At 41.2% G+C, this 13,407-nt stretch overlaps 1 protein-coding gene across 1 annotated transcript; it reads left to right on the top strand.

Moving 5' to 3' along the window:
* The first annotated feature begins 707 nt into the window (after positions 1-707).
* Faslg (Fas ligand) lies at positions 708-7,538 on the top strand. The gene is made up of 4 exons (XM_004658884.2): positions 708-1,043; positions 1,592-1,634; positions 6,045-6,101; positions 7,144-7,538. The coding sequence occupies exons 1-4, from the start codon at positions 708-710 to the stop codon at positions 7,536-7,538; spliced, it is 831 nt and encodes a 276-aa protein (XP_004658941.2).
* The last annotated feature ends 5,869 nt before the right edge of the window (positions 7,539-13,407 follow it).

Below are 13,407 nucleotides of genomic sequence, written 5' to 3'. Positions count from 1 at the left end.
CAGCATGCATGTATTTATGGGGGACAACTGACCACATCTCTAAACTGCATGAGGCAGGATTCCAGCCCATAAGTTATGAAATCATGCATGCTTTTCAAGATCAAGGTAACTTGTATTTGATTATGAAAAAGAGCAAGCCTAAAAGCCAAAGTGAAATTGTCCTCCTGTCAAGACATACATTCCTCACAAGCTAAGATGTGGAAGTGGCTTCTTTGAGAGTGACTCTGTGGTCTCACCCTATGGTGCCTAAATATGAACATATCCCACTGATTGCTCTCTGAAGCTGAAAACGTAGGTAATGCTCTCAGGGCTTTATCCAACACTGGCCTGTTGTGCAGGGCTTCAGGCAGGCGAGCCCAGCCTTAGCACTGCTAGCCTTCCCAGGGTGCACAGCAACAACCACTGGAGCTTCGAAGGCTTTTCATCAGAAGTTTGTGGGCGGAAACTTTCAGGGGGGTTGCTTGTGAGTTTCTTCAGGCTTTATAGCTTTAGATGTTAAGTGAGTGGGTGTCTCACTGAGAAGCAAGAAGAGAGAACACAAGACAGAGGTGGTTCCCTTGGCTGTGGAAACTCTATAAAGGTGGCTGTGGCTTCCCTTCTCCAGAGCAGTCAGCAACAGGCATCAGGTCCTTGAGGCTTTAGCCTCTACTGAATTGAAAGAAGCAAAGTTCTTTCCTGGGGCTGTCCCCAGTCAACTACCGGTTGCCATGCAGCAGCCCTTGAATTGCCCGTGTCCCCAAGTCTACTGGGTGAACCGCAATGCCACTTCCCCTTGGGACCCTCCAAGGCCAGTTTTCCCCTGTTCACCTTTGGAGCCTGCTGGACCTGGTCAAAGAAGGCCACCCCCACCTCCACCTATGCCACCTCCTGCACTACCAACGCTGCTACCACGGCCACCACTCCCTCTAAAGAAGAGAAGGGACTGCAACTCAGACCTATGGCTCTTGATGACGTTTTTCATGGTTCTGGTTGCCCTGGCTGGATTGGGACTGGGAATGTATCAGCTCTTCCACCTGCAGAAGGAGTTGGCAGAACTCCGTGAGGTAAGTCTGGCAGATGCACTGCAGGACTCTGGAGTCACTGGTGCAGGATGGCTCCATTGCAGAGGGGTTGGGGACTGCTGTGGCCCATGTGGACCGCTGCCTTTCTTGCAAAGATCTTTTCAGACCTTTTCCCTCACCTATCTTAGAAGTAAGTTGTTCTAGTCACACCATTCTAAAGACAGAGAAAAGGAAGCAGAAAAATAAACGAGTAAAGAGGGTATTTTTCATCTTGTAGCATATCAGAAGCAAACAGTTCTTCCTTTCTCAGTGGTCAAGTCAGTCTGCTGAGCTCCTTCCTGCCTTCTATCTAGTGACTTAAGGAATGAAAAGAGTCTTGCTTTGAAGTGTATTTATTAAAATGGTTAAACTCAATCTCCTTGAAAACACTTTAAATTGTTATTATTCCCAACCACAATTGTGTGGCTAAAGTCTAAGTTAGGCAAGGATTTAAGGCATTTGAATTCTCTTTCCAGGGGACAGTTTATTTGACATGACTGCTTCTTTTGCATAAGTCCACATTTATTATATAACTATTTTTCTTTCACTAGTCCACCAGTCAAGAGCATTCTTCTTCGGTGGCGAAGCTAATAGGTAAGTGGTTCCATAGTGTGCATTTATTTCCCAGAGCTAATTCTCTGATGGAAGGAAGTGGGTGGGATATTTGAAAATCTGTCCCATTCATGGGCTTAGGGCTACTACACAAGAAATCCAGAGTAGCTTTAAATCTTTCTCTTATTGATATGATCCCATGCCCTGCTTTCAAATATTAAGTGACATAAATTATTCAGTATCATTGTAGTTGAGCACTGCTTATAATTCCCATAACTTTCCCCTTGGTTTTGGAAATAGACACACGTACAGCCCTGACTTCAGGCAGCAGGCTCCAAGCCTGGCCTCTTCCTCATATAGTCTGGTTCCAGCACACAGACTGCTGTTACTTCTAGGGGCACAAGGAGAGTGAAGGTAGATACAAAAATTCTGGGCAAAGTCCTCTCCTTTTGAAAACTCCCTCAAAGTGATTACTTAGGAATTTAAAGAGTTAAAATTTATTTTAAAAATATTTTGTAGGATAAAACTAAGCTTTTAAGAAGTGGGTAACCCACTGTCCACAGTAGTATATTTCTTCTGAAACTATTGGGAAGCTTGAGGAAGACGTTAGCTGTTCCCCACAGATTCATCTGTAGAGGACTTGAGCTGCCTTTGATGATAAATAAAACAATCCTATAGTTTAACTACAGGACAGAAGGAAAATAAACAAGTTAGACATGGAACTTCAGATCATAGTTTTAGATGCTGTGAACATATTGAGGTTAGAATATTTTTATTAGTTTTGAAGTAAGATTCATTGAAGTTTTAGACTTGAATTGAGTTGGAAGGGAGCCTGTAGCTTATCTGGTGCCACCACCTCAGTTTTTGGAAGAAATATAAAATACCAGACAAATTAGTTGCAGAGCCGAGAGCTCACTAGGTGTGCACTTAGGACTAGAGAAATCTGATGGCTTGTCACCGACAGGGCTTTGCAGTGCATGGGTTGGTGACCCATGAAATAAACTCCCATCTCTCTGTGTTGACCGTGGAATGAAATGAGAAATAGATGCAAAGCAGGGTAGTTAAATCTTAACCTTAGAAACTTGGAAGAAAGCAGAAGGCAACAGGCAGCAGTGGCTGTCTGTTAGGGGAAGCTGCCTCCCACCTCAGCAAGTAGCCAGGTCAGCTTCTGCCTGGGAACAGAGGCTGTATCAGGATCCATCACTGGGGGGAGGGACTCTGGACCTCAGCTCTAAGTCTAAGTCACTGTGAGAGAACTCATACAGGGTAGAAGAATTTGTTAGAAAAATGAAACATCTTAGGACTTCTTTTAAAAAAAAAATTTGTTGGGCTGGAGAGATGGCTTAGTGGTTAAACGCTTGCCTGTGAAGCCTAAGGACAAGGCTCGGTTCCCCAGGTCCCACGTTAGCCAGATGCACAAGGGGGCGCACGCGTCTGGAGTTCGTTTGCAGAGGCTGGAAGCCCTGGCGCGCCCATTCTCTCTCTCTCCCTCTGTCTTTCTCTCTCTGTGTCTGTCGCTCTCAAATAAATAAATTGTCGCTCTCAAATAAATAAATAAGTTTTATTTATTTATTTGAGAGCGACAGACACAGAGAGAGAAAAAGACAGAGAGAGAGAAAATGGGCGCACCAGGGCTTCCAGCCACTGTAAACCAACTCCAGACTCGTGCCCCTTGTGCATCTGGCTAACGTGGGTCCTGGGGAATCAAGCCTCAAACCGGGGTCTTTAGGCTTCACAGGCAAGCACTTAACCACTAAGCCATCTCTCCAGCCCCATTTTCGGACTTCTAAGGTAAAAATCATCTTGAAAAATCAATAAAATATAGCCATTGAAGCAGGTGTCCAATTACTCATCTTCCACTGGGGGGAGCCTGTTTTGATGATTACAAGTCAAATGAACAAATGAGTCAGGTCTCCCTATTTATGTATGTAGTCATCCTCTCTGGATCATCACAGATGCGCTAGAGATTGGTGAACCATCATATGTGGATCCAAACAGCAACCTTAGGATGAAGGGTACCAGTGTAAAGAAAAAAGATGACTGCTTTCACCCTTCAAGTTCAAAATGACTTAAAACATAAAAATTGCCAACAATGGAAGAGCAAAAGACCCACTTAGGCATCAGTTTCAGCCATTATGCATGGGAACTGCTCTGGACCATCAAACAATATAGGTGAAGGGTTTGAATTTGTTAGTTTCTCTTACAATCCCATCACTAAACAGTAAAGTGATGTACATCACTTTCCTATCAAGCCATTCCCAAAAATTCAGAAGAAATCTCAATGCTTCAGAAAAGATGAGTTTAATACACTGTAGCATAGACAAAGGAAGCATAATGTGCAGCCACTGAATACCATGTTCAAAGACATTTCGTGTTAGGGGGATTGTTCCCTCGATGCCTTAGATAGAAAGACAAGCTACCAAAGACTCCATTTACTTTAATACTGACTATGACCTATGCATAATTTTTTGTTCTTAGAGAGTTACTAAAATATTTTATATATACATATAATAGTGATTCTCCTCCCCTCGGGGAGATACTATCATAGATTATTTACTTCTCTTTTTTTTACTTCAATTTTGCACAGTTAGTTAATTTTGTTTATCTACAAATATTCCTAGGATGCTGCCATGACTAAGGCTCGGTGTTGGGTAGTGGATGAGTGGCTGAGTGGCTGAGAATGAGAGACAGAGGTCTGCTGTGGTAGAGCTTTTAGGATAGTGAAGGAGGGACACAAAGCAAGACAATGTCATTCCAGACTGTATGTAGGGTAACGAGAGTGAAGTTGTCTGGGAAGTCCCTTCTAAGGCTTTTTCTTGCTGGCACCTTGAGAAACCAGGAGCCCCCAAATGAAGAGTTGTATATATAAGTCACAGAGAGCATTCCACACTGCAAATGGCACATGCAGTGATCTTTGAACAGGAAAAAAAAAAAAATCCTCTACAGTGTCTAGGATAACTCTAGTGTTTGTTCAGCAGAAATTTATAAGAGTATCTTTATGAGAATAACATTATATGAGGCTCTGTAAGGGTTATAAAGATGCATGTGGTTCTCTGTTTCACTTCCTGTTGGTACCTGGCAAAATGCCAGGTCAGCTGCTCAGGTGATTTGTGGTGTAGGAATGTAGAGGAGACTTAGCTTTACCTTTCCTGTTCACTCACTCTTCCTTCGAGGTGGGTTGTCTTGGGTGGCTGGAGAGGACAAGATTGCAAGATAATATTCTTAGCACACTGAGCTATTTTCATATGCTATGAGTGTTTCACAGGCTAATCACAAGTCTGAACTGGATAAGCATGTTCCTCTAACCCTCTTTAATGACATAGCTGAGTTCATGAACTAAGTAATAGCTTTCTATCTTAGGTGAAGTTAGAGAAATGGTGTCTATTTTGAGAAATATTGTCAATTTTAATACCTTCAACTTATTTGGAAAGCACATCCTATGGCATGCTGTATGTGAGAAATGGGGCTACATACTCTCAGGAGTTCAAATGTAGTAAGGAATTTGCCATTTGCACTGGTGGTTGGGAAATAAGGTAATATTTACAGTTATCTCAGAAAAGGAGAGTCAGAACTATCAAGAGAGGTGAAAACAGAAGGATCTTAGGTTTCAAAAATGGAAAATTGCCTTTGACAAAAGGCTTGGAAGAGTTTCACAAAGAAAAAGCAGTTTCAAAAGGTCCTTAGAGGACTGGTTGGGATTTTCCAGAGAGCTCTCACTGGGAGAGCATTCCATGTAGAAGGTAGAGCACCCAAAGGGCAGGGGTAGGGAGAAGGGCCATGTTAAGGTCATAGAACTCCTGTTGCCAGCCAGTGTTTGGTGTGAGTAGAGGGAATGAGGCTGAGGCCATGTGACAGAGTAAACTCACCTCTAACTATATTTTCCATGAGGAGCCATTGAAAGGGTTTGAGGCCTCATTAATAGGAAGTCTTTGAGACCTTAGAATAATTAATGTAAAATACCATTGGGAAAAGACTGGGTAGCCAGGAGACTAATCAGCAAGCTTCATACTCTGTTGGGCAGCAGAGCCAGAGTGAACAGACCCTGGATTTAAAGTTAGGAAACTGGGGTGTGGGGTCCATTCCATCCCTGACATAAATCATCTAACTTCTCATCTCATTTTGACAACCATAACTAGTGCATAATCTCTACCTGAAAAGGTTGAGGCAAGTTCTAAACAAACCAACTGGAATGATATTATTTTTACTGTAACCATATTATTTTTATTGTAACATTTAAAGACATATTTTCATTTATCTTTTCTTGACCCTTTTTTGAAATAGACTTCTGTGAGTGTTACAGTTTTGGCTTGTTTGATGAGCATATACTAGAATATTACCACGTATGCTTTTAAAAATCTTTTATTTAAATGGTAGAATTTAGAACCCCACCAAAATAATAGTTGGCATCTATAATGATTGTTTTCACATGTTTTTTATCTCTCTATTATACAGGCCACCCTGCTCCACCTTCTGAAAAAAAGTCACCAAGAAGGGTGGCACATTTAACAGGTCTGTTTCTGGAAGGTGCAGTTGGGGACAAAAGGCTTTTGGGAAAGGTGGAATGACTGGTTTTTATTTCATGCTCCAAGGGAGATGTGACTTTCTGAGGACTTTTATTTTAAATCTTAGGACACTTATATCTTTCTAGCAAGAGGTATGAGCTATTACTCCCCATCCACCTCCCCCGCATCCCACCGTGCAAATTCTAAATTGGAATTAGAGAGCTGTATATGACCTGACCTTGCCCTTAAAGAGTTCACTCTTTTTAATCTTTCCAAATACCCTCAGGGAACTTGCAACACAGGTCTCAGAGGAGACCTAAGAAGGTGAATGCTGAGTTATTCTGAGAAAAAGGATGCACTCAGCCCTGTCTTTGTGGTCTACAATTGAAGAGTGAAGTGGTTTAGTATGACATGGCATGGGCATGTCCATTATGAACTGTAGATATCTACAAAGTAGATAAACAGCTCCAGAAAAGATGTCCCATGACTTCTGTAATTACTTAGTAATTACTTAGACCTTAGAAAAAGTTCAGCAATATTTGGTATGTGTATATATGTATAATGCTGTGCAGATAGATAAAAAAGAAAGAGAATTTTAGCTCCAATTCAGGGGCTGAGGAATCCATGGTGTAACTGAAAAGTGAGGGAAGAAAATCCAGTGATCTGGCTGAGCTTTAGACCTTTAGAATTCCTTGGATTGGATGTCTCCCTTGTGGAGGGATCTCTGGAACAAGCAGTGCTGGCACGGCAGAACATAAAACAGTTCCAGAGAGCTGAAGTTACCTTGTAACTGTCCTCAGTCAGTGGAGGTACATAATTATTGTCCAATTCATGTGGATGATAAAATTGAGACAGATGGCTTGACAAAGGTGTGGAAGGAACCAAATGATGGATCAAGTTCTCGCCCCTCAGCCAATTGTGTGACAGCTATGTAATTCTGGATAAAACATTTGTTAAGGAGGGGAGTGTTCCATAGTTTTGTCTTGGAAACTTACCTTGTCAGATGCATAAGATTTTATGACTGAAAGTTCTTGTCTGGTTTATTTCAGGCAAGCCCAACTCAAGGTCCATGCCTCTGCAATGGGAAGACACCTATGGAATTGTTCTGATCTCTGGAGTGAAGTATAATAAGGGTGGCCTGGTGATCAATGACACTGGGATGTACTTTGTATATTCCAAAGTGTACTTCCGGGGTCAGACTTGCAACAGTCAGCCCCTAACCCATAAGGTCTACATGAGGACCTCTAAGTATCCCAAGGACCTGGTGCTGATGGAAGGGAAGATGATGAACTACTGCACCACTGGCCAGATGTGGGCCCGTAGCAGCTACCTGGGGGCAGTGTTCAATCTCACCAGTGATGACCATTTATATGTCAACGTATCTCACATTTCTCTAGTTAATTTTGAGGAATCTAAAACATTTTTTGGTTTATATAATCTTTAAGAAAAGTTCTTTAGTTTTTCTATATGGTTTCTTATCATAGACACCAGGAATATTATCTTAAATGAAATATTTGAAGTGAGTTGGGGTCTCATGAACCCAAAAAACCTCGACATCACAAGGTCCCACAGTTCTGCTGTTAATCTTACCTAAGGTACACAGCCTGGTCCTTAATGGCTCCAGCATGAGCCAGATAGGAGGAACACTATGACTGAAGGACATGCAGCTTTGGCTGCCATGCAAAGGAACAAAAGTACAGAAAAGCAGCCGGTGTGTGCTGTAGACTCATGTTAAGTGGTCAAGAACGTTTTAGCCAAGGAACAGGACTCCTTTTAACTCACCTCCCAGGGTGGGTATAATTGCTACCTCAAAGGAGATACATGGTTGTGATATGAATATATATAAGGGTTGGAGAAAAGAGCTAGGTTTGCTTGATAAGCTAGAGACTGAGAGAGGTCAGTGCCTCATTGACAACATCTTTTTTGCAAAATGCTTTTGCTGAGCCATCAGGTGATACTAAAAGGGGGGCAAGAAGGATCTTGGGGGACAGTCCATTTACTACACCAGTGTGCAATTATGTGAGGCACGCATGTGTGTGTGTGTGTGTGTGTGTGTGTGCGTGCGTGTGTGAAGGGGAATCTAGAGTCACATAACTAGAATGTGTAGATGGTGAAGTGCATATTAGGAATATGTGTTCTACATTTGATGGTGGATATTTGAATGTTTCTTGGCAATTAACTCTAACAGTCCTCAAAATCATTTGATTCCCAGCTACTGAAGCTGTTTTCCCTTAATAAAACCACTATATGTTTTGTAGAGTTTGAAAGAAGATATGTATAACAAAAGTTATATTTTAGAACACAAAATATACAATGAATGTAGTTTTTGGAAATCAATAAGATGTGGATTTTTGCTTATCATTTCTTTCCTTAATGATTTCTTTTTTTTTTTAATTTTCTTTCTTTATTTATTTATTTATTTATTTAAGAGCGACAGACACAGAGAAAGACAGATAGAGGAAGAGAGAGAATGGGCACGCCAGGGCTTCCAGCCTCTGCAAACGAACTCCAGATGCATGCGCCCCCTTGTGCATCTGGTTAACGTGGGACCTGGGGAACCAAGCCTCGAACCGGGGTCCTTAGGCTTCACAGGCAAGCGCTTAACCGCTAAGCCATCTCTCCAGCCCAATGATTTCTTAATTCATAATGATTTGGAGGTATTTTAAGAAGAATTTATGGAGGTCAGTAGAGGTATGTAGCAAAGCCTCCCATCTTTGCCAGTTTCTCCTCTTTCATTCTCCATTCTCTTTCCACCATACTTCCCATTATCCAGAGTTTTCCTTGCCAACCTCATTTCCATGTTTCATGGAAGTTTTTCTTTCCCTGAGGTGGAGCGGTGGCATAGTGTAAAGGGCCCAGACTCTGGAGTAAAAACTTGAAGTTGAATCTTTGTAACTTTGCAGCCTCTGGGTAGATCACTTGAAGTTTTATGCACAGAAAAGAGTTGGCCTATCATTACTAATAAACCACTTTAGAAAGCACGCCACTCCCCAGAAGCAACTGTTGGTCTGTGGAAGTCGCCTAAGCACCTGGTTCCTTGCATTCTCATACTTGTCACACACAAGGACCTTTTGCTCTTCTCTCCAACCACTCACAGTCATGGCCTTTGTGTCATAACAATTTTCAGCACCTTTTTGGAGGTTGACCTTATATGTCATATTTTTGCAAGATAATCTCCTTACTATTCCAGTTCAATTATTCCAATATTTAGAATAGGTTAATATTGCTACCTCTAATTAATAATAATTTACTTATATATTTCTTAGCTCCCTTTTCACCTTCACTCTTTTCTTTGTCCTAACTCATAGAACTGGAAAACAAGACATCATATGAATGTATGCATATATATATATATATATATTTTTTTTTTTTTACAGGAATTAGTTAGGAGAGGGCAATGAAAAAATGAGTTAACAAACCACTTGGAAGCATCAACAAACATTTGTGGAATAAATGAATGGACAAAACCAAAAGTTCCAGGCTGGAATGTATCATTGGTTATTCCTAAAACTCTTCTGTGCAGCCTCTGTATGGGATGGTTTAGTTCCTGGCCAGGGACTTCATGGAGAAAAAGAGGGGGGGGGGGAGAAAGAGGGAAAGTGAGAGAGAGAAAGTAAGAGAGATTTACCCTTCTTTTGAGTGCAGATCTGAGTTTCCAGCCACTATGGTAACATCCCTCTCATTCTTTTCTTCCTATTTTGTCCTCAACCATCAAGTGTGCCTGTTTCTAGGGTCATGGGAAGATTGTTAGATCATGTTTTCCTCCTTGCCAGTTAAACATTTTACATAATTGTACAAAGCAAAGAAGAAGGAAAGGAGCTGGGACATTCTGAGGTGGCCTGATGCTATCAGCTACTCATGAAACGACCTGCACATTCATCTAAGTCCAAGGTGCTCTACTAGGGTGCCTTGGGATTTTATGAAAATTGGATTATAGTTTACCAGCTTTTAGTACTGATTCCAAGGAGGGGATATAAAAATTCTTTTAGGCATTTCAAGTTTTTTTCACTTAATGCATAAGGGATGTAAAGTGGAATTGTCCATTGTTTCTTTATGAAAGACTAAACCCAAGTAGAATACAGACCCACACAAAATGATTACTTCTAGTTCAGTAATTTGAGGTTTTCTTTCTTTTTTTGTTTTCAAACATCTAAACACACACACAATACCCATGTCTTTTTGAAGCCCCTCAGAGTGGTGAGATTATGTTCTTTGAAGTAGGTTTTGACTTACCACGACTAACAGGAAAGAGCTCTACTGTGGCCGTCATTGTGAAAAGAACTCATTTTAGATAAGTTTATCAGAAAAGAGAAACCTAGGGAGAAGCCTGGTCCATTGGATCCATATCAGATGCTCTTCTTCATTGGTTAAGGCCTAGATAGTCCCTGGTCATCATCTGAAGAAATACCGAAGCTATGCCTCCAGTAAAGGAGAAGAGAAGGATTTTTACTTTCTGGATTTTCTTTTTCTTTCCCATTGTGTTTCATCATGTAGATTCTAGGAAATGGGGAGCAGAATCTCATTCCTTGTGGTATTGGACTCAGCAGTGAACCCAATTCAGAAATACTGTAGCCACCAATAGTGCCAAAGCCCTTTTTGGAATTCACCTAGAAACCAACCAACCTTGGCAACAGAGACAGATAAAAAACTCTCCTGCTCTTTATGTTCTCCTAGAAGACAGGAAAGGGTCACCTCCATGCTGTCTTGTTCACTTGTGCCCACGTCTCTGGGTAACTAGATATTTGGGTTTGCATGAGGCCTGCTCATGAACATAAACTCTTTATAGCAATCTTAAGGGTGGGGAAGGAAAATATTGTGTGTTGAGATTGCCACATATACCCACAAAGCCATCCTAAAGCCAAATACTGAGCACAGACCCTGGGCTCAGCAGTAATATCAAAAATAACATGATGGGGCTGGAGAGATGGCTTTGTGGTTAAGTCATTTGCCTGCAAAGCCAAAGGACATCAGTTTGATTCTTCAGGACCCACATAAGCCAGATGCATGAAGTGGCACTTGTGTCTGGGGTTTGTTTGCAGTGACTGGAGGCCGTGGCATGCCCATTCTCTTTCTCTCTTTTTCTCTTTCTCCCTGCCACTTTCTCTGTCAAATAAATAAGTAAAAATAAAAATAGCAAAAGGTATGAAGTGCCTTTCCTTCTGAGCAGATGTTTGCTTTACCACATAGCCTCTGGTCAGATCACCCAGCCAGGGGCTCACTGAGCTGTAAGGAGCCCTATTTCTGCACTGGAATATTTTTCTCTTTGAGTAAGTGCTTTCTTGTATTTAATTGAAATCCTCTGTCTTGCTATTTCCCTGGTAGTCACAGTGTTTTGGTGCTTGCTACTCCTCCATATTTTAAAACTTGTGGAGCTATCTCACATGACTTGTTCAGATCTCATTACAGTGCTGCAATGTAGCTTGCTGTCCTCACTGCATTCATGGAGACAACAGAAACACAGAAAAGTGATGGTCCTCATTCACACTGACTCAGATAATAAATACTGCAATTTAATGCTAGCTATTAGACCTTAAAGTTTATGTTTTTGATCTCCACACGCAAAAAAAAAAAGAAAAAAGAAAAAGAAAAAAAAAACACTTTTTAGAACTAGATCTCATATTATGGCATTCATAGTGAGGCTGACTAATTTTCTTAGTTTATGATCAACTTTTTGCATTTCAATTTCATTTCCACTCTTTGCTTTATGCAAACATGTAAAAATATGTACTTAATAATGAAATACCATGCATGAATATATGGTGTCCATGCATGTAGATATTATCATGACTTCTCCTACGGTTTGTACATGTTCTCTTCATTCATATGTTGGAAACTGAATTCTTGATGTGATTCTTTAAGAAAGTGGCACCTCATGAAAGATGATTAGGTCACACAAACAGATCTCTTGCATGGGTATAAGTGTCTTTACAGGGTTGGGCTAATTATTGCAAAAATAGTCACTTTAAGAGCAAATCCACCCCTTGTTCTTTCTTTTTGGCCCTTTCATCTTTTCCCAAGTCATTAAACAGCACACTGACCCTTACCTGACACCATCACTGTGTCCCTGGACTTCCCAGCTTCCCCAGTCAAATTCTTTACCTTATCAATTACCAAGTCTGTGATACTATGTCTTAGCAAAGTTGCTCTTAGATTATTTTCTCTAATTTCCTCTACTTAGCCATCTCTGCATCTCTTGCTTTTTATCTTTTTCTACTTTCCTTCCACCTTTGTTCATCTAAATTGCCCTCATTACTCCTCTGCATCTGTACTGTCAGGAAGCAAGAAGGAAGAGATAGAGATTGGAGTCCAAAGGCCAGGGTTTGAGTCCAGCCTGTCCTACTTGCCTAACTATGTACGTGACCTCAAGTAAATTCCATGAACATTGTGAGATACAGCTGTGTCTTTCATAAAGTGAGGAGGCTAATTCCTCAATGCACCTGGGCCAGCACCACAACTGCAACATCCAGAACATACCTGAAGTGCTCTCTGCCAGCCTCACAACTGAGTGATGGGTGGGCCCCACAACCATTGTGATTAAGGCCCATCCCCAATAGTGGGACCTTCCTTCCCCTGGTTTACCTGCCATCAGCAGCTATAGCTAATCCCACCACCGAGGACCAGGAAGTTAGTAGCACTGGGACAACAGGGCCCTGCTTGATCATTGATTGGCCAGATCTCCCAGGGTCTTGCCCCAAATACCCAAGAGACTGCACATATAAGGAAGACCTTGCTATGACTCAAACACACCCATCACTAACCACCATCCACTCTCATCTTGATCAAGGCTGACCAGGGCACTCCATGCAGCTTCCATAAGAGCTAACATTGCTACATTCTTAGCAAAACCAGAGAACTACCTTAGGATGGGCAAACCACACTACAAAACAACACAAGACACCAAGCCAAGAAATCCCACCAAGAATGTGTAGTCCCAAAATGAAATCCATTTTTAATTTTGAAATGAAAGCCTCCATTGCAATCTTAGATGAAATTCCAGCCATAGCATCCCAAAATGAACCTATGATAAGCATACTAAATAATTATGATGTGGTCTTGGACAAGTGACTGGATGAAATAGAAGAGAATTGACAAGAACAACTCACAAAGGAATTTAAAGCATAGCTAAATAAAGAAAATTAACAAAGAGAATTCAAAGATGAACTCAAAACATGACTGAAGGAAATTGAAGCAAATCAATGAAAAGAGTTTGATACATGCCTCAATAAAAGCAAGGAGAATTAAAAAGAGCTGGATAGACAAATAAATGAAATGAGGTAGAATAGACAAAAAAATGAACTCAATGGTCAGAAGAG

Source organism: Jaculus jaculus, chromosome 1 (genome assembly GCF_020740685.1).
Source record: "Jaculus jaculus isolate mJacJac1 chromosome 1, mJacJac1.mat.Y.cur, whole genome shotgun sequence".
In the NCBI taxonomy this organism is placed as follows: Eukaryota; Metazoa; Chordata; class Mammalia; order Rodentia; family Dipodidae; genus Jaculus; species Jaculus jaculus.
This window is presented reverse-complemented; position numbering and strand designations above follow the sequence as displayed.